The 9,033-nt window shown below is 46.4% G+C and overlaps 1 protein-coding gene across 2 annotated transcripts; it reads right to left on the reverse strand.

Annotated features, from left to right (window-relative positions):
- Positions 1-1,900: 1,900 nt before the first annotated feature.
- On the reverse strand, positions 1,901-7,258 carry LOC135399634 (uncharacterized). 2 transcript variants are annotated; one of them, XM_064631367.1, is made up of 7 exons: positions 7,074-7,258; positions 6,846-6,933; positions 4,593-4,698; positions 4,424-4,514; positions 3,718-3,838; positions 2,615-2,870; positions 1,901-2,549 (listed from the first exon to the last, which is right to left on the reverse strand). In XM_064631367.1, the coding sequence occupies exons 1-7, from the start codon at positions 7,078-7,080 to the stop codon at positions 2,391-2,393; spliced, it is 828 nt and encodes a 275-aa protein (XP_064487437.1). In that variant the 5' UTR covers positions 7,081-7,258; the 3' UTR covers positions 1,901-2,390. The 2 variants fall into 2 exon arrangements, with proteins under 2 accessions (XP_064487437.1, XP_064487428.1); XM_064631358.1 differs by having other exon boundaries at positions 4,424-4,541.
- Between the last annotated feature and the right edge of the window lie 1,775 nt (positions 7,259-9,033).

The following is a 9,033-nucleotide window of genomic DNA, read 5'->3' on the forward strand; positions in this document are numbered from 1 at the left end:
CGACAATATACAAGTACCAACAGGTTCAACAGTTGCGACAGTTACATGCGGAGTTCAGTTGTGCTGTAGAGGATGGAACAAGCGCAGGCTTGCCCACAAGACACAAGATAACAAGCATCAAGAAGATTGCAAATTCTGCAATTGTAATGCATGGAAACTCTGTGTTTCTTGTTGGTAAACGTGCAATATATATTTTAAGGTGTCTGAGAAGATTGCAGGCCAACGCTGAAGCCACTCCAGCAGCATTTTCAGTGAACATGCTTCGAGGACGGTGGAATGCTTGAAGACGGGAACGACCGCACGTTACGGGCAGATGAAGATCATGGCACGCACGAAGCAGACTATGCAGAAATCCATTCGATAGCCTGTACTCTTACATCCGTTTTTTCGTCCCAATTGTGCTCATAGTTTGCCAGAAAACTTAAAATTACTGAGTAATTGAAAACACTGTGTCTGTGTCTGATGCAGTTCTGCACCTCGAGGGTTTCACAGCTAAACTTTTTTTTACTACGAAAGTGTGGATGCTCTCCATTCACGCATCAGAATTATGCACCTCGAGCCGAACGGCGGCAAAACTACATTGCATGCGGACAACACTGGGTCTTAAGCGAAATAAGCTGGCTACGTAGCACGGGGAGCAGCAAATCAGACATCCCTGACAACAGCTCTCTGTTATCAGCGGAGCTTTGAGACTGGCTACATTGCAAAAGAAAATGTGTAAGTTTACGCAGAAGTAACTGCTAACTCTGTTGCCGGCATATGTGCAGTAAAGTAGTTATTGCAAAAAAAAAAAAATTTAAAGTCCTTTGGGGTGCACGCTGTACAGCTCCCATAAGCGAAAAGAGAGCCACTTACATTAAAGGGATATTAAACTGCGAAAACCCAGTCGGGAACTGTGCTGTGTGCTCTCCAAACAAATTTTGTGCAGCACATAGGTTACGGCACATATGCCGGCAACAGAGTTAGCAGTCACTTGTGCAGTAAAATTACGGATATTTTTCTTACAGTGTACCGTGTACAGAAGAGTATCGCATACTTTTTAACTTCCGAGAACCAGTGACTATTCGAAACGTGAAAACCTTGGTCATCGGACTGCTGCAGCTAGGCTGGCGGATGAGCAACATCGTCGAATATGAAGGGATGCGGTGTGTTGAGTGCGAACCTTGCCAAAGCGACATTGGTGGCCATACCGGTGGCGCCATGTCAGATTACTGCGAGCAACCAACACAGATGCACTGGTACCTCTTGTGATCACAAAAGTGCACCTCGGGTGCATTTTGATTCCTGGACATCGTAATGTTGCGGTACGTATCGGGCCCTCGACTGAACAGAAAATCGTGTCTTTCCAGAACAACGTTTCCTCGGCGAACCAGAGCAGCACTCCCATAGCTCACTCACCATGCACTCTTAAAAATGAGGGGGGGGGGGTGTAATGGCAGGATAGGCTCGCCGTTGTTGGCTACACAGAAGTTGGCGTCGTCATACACTCTTAAAACTGAACTTCACCACATAGCACGCTCCTAGCCAACCATCATCCCGAATGACAACGTTCTCGCCCCTGATTTGTTGAAAACGGGAGGCGGAGCCTATTCTGTGCCGTGCATAATGACACAAAATAGGCTCCGCCTTCCGTTTTCAGCAAATCTAGGGCGAGAACGTTGTCATTCGGGATGATGGTTGGCTAGGAGTGTGCTATGTGGTGAAGTTCATTTTTAAGAGCGTACCGTACTCACCATACCACGGTAGTACACCATTCCCACGCGCGTCTCGCAAACTTCATTGTCTTTCTCTAGTACAGGTACCACGTGACTAAAGTACGAAATTGTTGGTCATGGCATCAAGGTTTATATTTTCCATTACATATATTCTTTGATGGATCAGATGCTATAAGAATGGCAGCTCGAACTGTTATGTTTGGACCACTGTATGTTCTGGGTGTCCGGTATGTTTCGGGTATCTCTCGGGCACTGTGCTAGAGCCGTGCAAAATCTCAGCTGAACAGGCTGGCGGATTTCACTATGATTACAGCAGCGTACGGCGAATTATTCTGCGTATATGCCTCGACTTATCTCGAACTTTCTCGCCACATTCTCCACACTTTGTACGCAATGCCTCCTTCTTTTGACTCACCTTTATCGGCATTCCTATTTTGACACCCAAAACCCTAAATGTTCGACGATTTCGGCGACTACTGTGATTCAGACGCCGTTTACGAAACAACATCTCTTCGCACCATTTCTCTTTCTCGATGTGCACACGAAGCACTGAATGACAAGGCCTACGCTTTTTAACATCGTACATGCACTGAAACTGACACATAAGCATGTGCTTCTGTAACGAGAAACGATGGCCGTTATCTTCATTGTTGATCACCCGTAGCGACATAAACATCAGGGACACAAGAACCAGAAGCAGAATCGTCCGCTGCAGAAATCATTCGCACGTTCCACTTTGGCCGAAAGAGCTCGCACTTGCAGAAACAGGTACAAAACTGTTGCTACCAGCAGAACCAGGACTACGTTTGTCAGAGTGAATAGGGAAGAGCGCTCCTGTGATGAAAACGAGAAAAATGTAGACTAATTTAGTACCAGTGAATTGTGACCAGCGTATTCACCATCTTAGCCTGGCCAACGTCGTCGACAGACTGTGGGCGATTTGGTGTGGGACAGGAGGCTTGCGACGCCCTGCTTTTCGACTTCTTCACAGTTGGACTTCGGCTTCTCCGTGGGGGCTCCGGATTGACCGTATTCGAAGCTTTGACACCGGAGTCATCCGAGGGCACTTGGGCAACGGTGAATGACTCTGGGACGCTGGGGAAGTTGGGAGGTGCGGTACCGCCGTCTTCCTGGCGCTTTAACTCGATCTTGTGGCTGCAGTGGAGACGAGTAAAGACGTCCGACATTAGGTCGAGGGACCGTGTATTCACGCGAGCCACATTCCCCAGAATGCTACAGCAGAAGATGCGAAAAACGTCATAGCTTTCTCCTGTCACGTGAGCGCGTCTTCACGTGCACTGTCACTGCTAACCGTGGGGAACATCCTGCCACACAGCCGCAAGATATTCCGTAGCAGACGACAGGAAAAGACGCTGATGGTGTCGTCTGCTAAGTTTGCGGTCCGCGACTCCCGATATTCCGGCACCGTGTGAATGCTCAACCTAACCCGGGACGGAATTTCGGTTGCGTGAGCAGTGTTTTCGCTTTTTCTTCCACTACAGTGTTCCGTGAGGATGTTGCTCGTGTGAATACACGGGAGGTGACAATATTTTGAACGTAACGTGATAAGACGAACTATCATAGCACTGCCAATGTTTACAAAGAATATCAGTTCTCGAATGGATATGCCGTGATATACCTCCCTCCCGCAATTTTGTCCTTTGCAAATTCAGCTCCCATGTTGCTGTGTCTCCTGCGATGATTGGACAAATTGTTTGAGGAAACCAATGGGAAGCCGCTTCCCGTTGTCGCGTTTCGTGAGAAGGAAAGATGAGGTAAAGTGCAAACGAGCGGGTTTTGTGCGCGCATAAATTAAGAACGACGCGGCAGATGAATCCTGTTCCTTTTGTCCTGTTTTGTTGCGCGTATCAAGGTAACGACATCGTTAATTCGGCGATGGGAATTGTTTAACGCTTTAGTGCCACTTTAATGACGACAACAGCACTAGCGATTCTGTATTCCTTGTACCCTTTGCAAGAACATCAGGGCGCGTATGACGTACCGAGTCCTGGAGACCCTATTGGACGGCACGAGTTGCCATTTGTTTTCGATTCTTCCAGGCGTGTCGTTCTTCACTCTAATTGACAAGATCTCGATCTCCACACTGCTCGGACATTTGTCATCTGAAATGTGTAATAAATGTCTTTACATTCATGTAAAGGCTCCTCGAAATCAAGCATGTGATCGCTATGCTTGTAAGCCTCTTCGTGTGCAGTCAGATTCCAGTGCGAGTTTTTTGGTTTATCATAGCAGCAGCATTTGACAGGATAGATATACCACAGGACGCACAAAAATACACACACACAAAAAAAAGAACGTGGTGCTTTGCGCTGCGATATATTCTGAGCATCAAATTTTTTTATAATGTGGTATTCGAGTGGTTTTTTATTTCTTTCCACATTTTCGCCTGATTAAGGTGAATCAAACCTGATAGACTCAATGGTATCTATAGCCGCACGTCTACGGCGAATTTCGCAGACCGTGCTATTTGTCGACATTCAGCCTATACTATGTATTAAATGACATCCACGAGTGCTGAAGTCATATACTATTTTCGTCAGGGCTCTCAGAAACCTCCAGTTTTTATTTGGCAAAATGAAGGTAAAATTGAGGCGCGATAGTATACTCGACCCTTATTGTACCGCATGACGGATGCTACGAAACATGCTTCTAAGTTAATTTCATTTCATTTTCCAAAAGTGGCCTACCTTTGCGCAATCTAAATTTCAGGGGAACCCTTTCTTGTGGCTTGAGCACTCCGTGGTTGGGGACAAAGTCAAGCCCTTCTGTCTTTGTGACCTTGATGACGGGTAACAGGCCTGTAAGCTTCCAGTTCTACATGACGCCTCTGTTGGCCTTTGTGAAACGCTGCCTTACTCTGTATGCAATGTCGTGGTAGCTCTCGTTCCCGAACTGGCACGTGTCGTACAGCTGTTCTGATCCGTTAGCAGTATTCTTCACTGGGACTACGGAAATGGAATTGCTGAAAAGAACGGAGAACGTTGTCACCATGCCATAAGAGACGCGCTTATAACATATATTTCCCAAAAGTTGTTTTCCTTCCGTTCATATGGCACTTTTAAAGGAGCTATGAACTCTACCAAGCTAGCCCGCCGACTGTGTCGGCTCCAAAAGGGCGATTTTAACTTGTTGGCTGTGACACCTTTTGTATAGATGAACCTGATAGGTCCGTATCTTCACCACATATAGCACGCTGCTAGCCAACCATCATCCCCGATGACAACGTTCTCGTTCCTGATTTGTTGGAGGCGGAGCCTATTATGTAGCATTATGGCTACAAATAGGCTCCGCCTCCCGTTTTCAACAAATCAGGGACGAGAACGTTGTCATTCGGGATGATGGTTGGCTAGGAGCGTGACATGTGGTGAAGTTCATTTTTAAGAGTGTAACTCAGAACGTTATGTGTACCTCCGCGTTGGCGTCTGATTCGGTGCTACAATTCTTCAGATGACGTAACAACGGATAGAGGTGTCTGGATGGCGGTGCGTCTACTCGCCCGTATCAGAAAAAAAGTGCGTTTTTGTATTAACCCTGCACACGTTATGAAGGAGAGGTATCGAACAATAAATTGTAAATAGAATTACGAAGCGTAGAAGAACAATATTACAGTTATTACACCCGTAACTAAATACATGCAGATAGGAGTTCTTACCTCCTTTAATATCGACAACCATCGCACTCCTGTGTCAACCCCTGCGTTATTTCATCATTGGGTCACTAACCAGTGAGAATCTCAGCGACTGTGGAAATCACGGATCAAAAGAACTAAATCCAAAGACGAGAAGACGAATAACACACACACACAGGTATAGCGTGTTGTTCGTCTTCTCGGCTTTGGTTTAAGCGCTTTTAATACGTGATGTCCTACCAACCTCTTACGACCTGTGGAAAGCATGGCGGGAGCAAATGTGCTCTGTTCCCCTAGCAGTTCCCTCAATGCTTCCTGCGCAACGCCTCAATGCAGCGCGAACAGAACAGGCAGGGAACAGAAGCGGCAGTAGCTGGCTGACAATGGATTATTACGAACAAATTGCGGTGAACAAAGTGAACTGGTAATGTGGTCTCAGAGATATTATGACGGTTAACGGAAGCAACGACACTTTTTGTGCAAGAGCCGTGTGACAGAGAGCAGGTATTGCAGGTTGAGTGAGGAGAGATGCTACGGCATCGGTACTCTTCTCGTTCCTTACTTCCCAAAGTCGAGGCCGAGGACGCACAGGAACCTAGTGGCAGGGTACACGTTGCCCAAACACGCCGTCTTCCGCTATAGGGAGATAGTTGCATCGCGACGTAAAGCCTCAAAATTGCAATATTAACCGCTATGTCGACTGTGTTGGAGATCGATCAGCGCTTGATAAGGAAAAACAGTTCACAATGTTCGCACTCTGTAGTTGGTGAACGGTGGACATAGCATAGATGTGTTATCGCACATCAGCTACATTAACCGAGCATCATTCTAAAACCGCTCTCCTGTAGGAACTGCAAGCCCTGCATTTTTCTTTTCTTTCTTCCACTTCTGTTAAACCTCGTGTAATATTTCGGAGGATGCGTCCTTCTTCCTGACAACAAACGCGTCGAGCTGTCCACGCCACATGGTCCTTTCAAGCAGCTTTTGTTAAATACTTCACGAACACCTTTCTTTTTGCCGCTATGGAGAGGACGTTCTCATTCGTCAGCATTACTTGAATAAACGTTTACTAGACAAGCGTCCCTTTGAGAAAGGGGTCATGTTAAAATGTAGGCAAAAATAAATAAATACAAACGTGCTCGAAGAAGTATTTTCACGGATAAAAATTGTCCAATTCATGAACAAATTTTGGGCATACCTGTCGTCCTTTCGTTATATTCCGCGTCTTAGATTTGGATATCAACCGGTTTTAGAGCTTCTATCAATGTTCTCGTGTATTACTGTTATCAAGTATTAGTAATATTTATTGATTCTTCCGACCAATGTGCGTTTGTATTATAGCAAAAAAAGAGTATTACTGTCCTCCCTTGGTTCAAGCTATGCAAGATTTGTACGAGCTCCTAGAGATCTTACAAATTGTCAGAATCAGGTTTCTATCGGGTTGTAGGTAATGGCTGAACGAAGTTATATCACATACTGACCTTACCCACGTTTTTGGACCACAGGGCTTCTGGTCTCTGTCCAATATCAAGGCCTTGTATTCCCAGACGGTTTCTTCGACTCGATCGTCTGTTGACAGATACCAATACAGTTCACAAATGGGATGCGCATCACGAGCTCATTACGACTGTGTGAGCAAGCTTCCGTGGTCTTCGGACGTCTAATAGGACGCAACACAGTCACTGATTAAAGTCAATAACATTGCTTACCTGTCATGCCGCTTGGAAGCAATTAAAAGCATCTGTAACGGATTTGCCGCTTGGGGTGCACTGCATTTGACAGCAAAATGGAAGGGAAACTCGCAAACGTTACTCAGCCAGCTAGGCCTGCGTACTCATGCCTTAGGCGGGTATCTTCCGCCTTATGGCCCCATTATGGATAGTAAAATATTGCGCATCTAGTCGATGGCAATAGGGCCAACCCGAGCGCGATTTTGTTGTATCTCGCTATCTCCAGATCAATTGAGGGACACATTGTAACGAGCACTTGAACGCTAGGAGCACTTCAATACTAGTATGTTATTTAAACCAACGGGTCACACCAACGGTTAGAGTTGTATATCTACACAAAGAATTATACAAGAGAAGGAAGTAGATGAAATGTCAGCAATGGCAACAACAAGTGCCGCTATGACTATGTGCCATGTACGCAGGAAGAGGACAACAAAGACTTATGTGGCCTGGCTAAACCCCGAAACGGAAATATTCATTCAGCAAGAAAGAGAGGAAAGACCGCCATTACCGCAACTATACTGCTGGCAGTGTTGGCGCGTTTGCGTTGAAAGCAGCAAATGGATATCAGTTGTTTCGCAGCCTTTCGTAGTCGCCTATAGGCAGCTTCCTCCTTCAAGGCAAACCGCCATCCTCAGATTCGTCCCCTGCCCTCGGTTCATCGTTGACCTACAAACTTGGATGTGGCCTCACTGTTGTTGTTGTCTTGCAGTTGTTCCAGCTGACGGTTCGGCGCTGACAGGAGAGCAGTTTGCGTGTAGCGGCGCCGATACCGTACCGTACCTTACCGTACCGTAAGCGATCAGTGTAATCCATCATCCACCCCTCAAGGAAATACGCTACCGCTAACAGTATTTAATATTTAACAATTCGGGGCTTTACGTCGCGAGACAACTGTGATCATGAGCGACGCCACACTGATCGGGTCTGTGGATTCATTTTGCCCACCTGAGGGTTCTTTAGCGTGCGCCGAAATCTCGACACACGGCACACCACATCTGACGTCTCTCGCGGAAGACGGTGTGTCTGAGAAACTTGTACCCTGCCACCAAGTTGCCACCGTCCTCGGCCGGGTTTGAACCCGCAATCTTGGGATCAGCAGGGGGGCACACTTCCGACTGAGTCACCGATGCCGGCGCTACCGCTAATATAGGAAACGTAAGGTACGAGAAAGAAAGTAACGAGACACAAGCGAATCGGATTTTACTTGCTTCCGCTGCAACTCAAGCACGGTGATCCTCTTCTGGTTTAATTATCCTCTTATATAGTTAGGATTCCTCTAATACAAGAAGCAGTAACGTATTTTACTCATGTGTGCCACAGCGTATATTTTTCGGACATTCCTCAGAACACAGTTACGAACTACATCCAGATACCAAACAAGGTGAATAATGCCAGAGATAATGAAAAGTTATCGCGTTTATAACGTTTATGCTTTGTACTTTCAATTTTATAACTTTTTTCTTTTTTCAGAAAGTGCCACATTACCATTTGTAAGGTATCTGACGAAAACTTATTTTGTCGATGTCTAACACAGTTTCCCGGGACCGGCGTTATGGCATGAGTGGGTAAAAGCATCTGTTCGTTAGTGGTAGCCAAGGTCGTGCTGAAGACTGGGAGGTGGTGGGTTCGAATCCTACCACAGGCTGTGCTGTCTGAGGTTTTCTCTGGGTTTTTAGGCAGACTTTCTAGACGAGTGTCGGCACAGCTCACCCTGAAGTCGGTCCGGGACGCACACTAACCCCCCTAACTCCCACTCCTTCCTGCTGTCCTCTCTCCATCGGTCCACGTCTGTACGCCGCTCATAGCCACAGTTACTTCGCGGCGCTAACACGGAATAAAAAAAACAGTATCCCGGCGAAAGAAAGACAGTGAAACGAAGTTTGTTGCATGGTTTGCCGGTTCGTTGCTGCGGTTCCTGGTTTATGACTAGAGAGTA

This window comes from Ornithodoros turicata, chromosome 1, assembly GCF_037126465.1.
Source record: "Ornithodoros turicata isolate Travis chromosome 1, ASM3712646v1, whole genome shotgun sequence".
NCBI lineage: Eukaryota > Metazoa > Arthropoda > Arachnida > Ixodida > Argasidae > Ornithodoros > Ornithodoros turicata.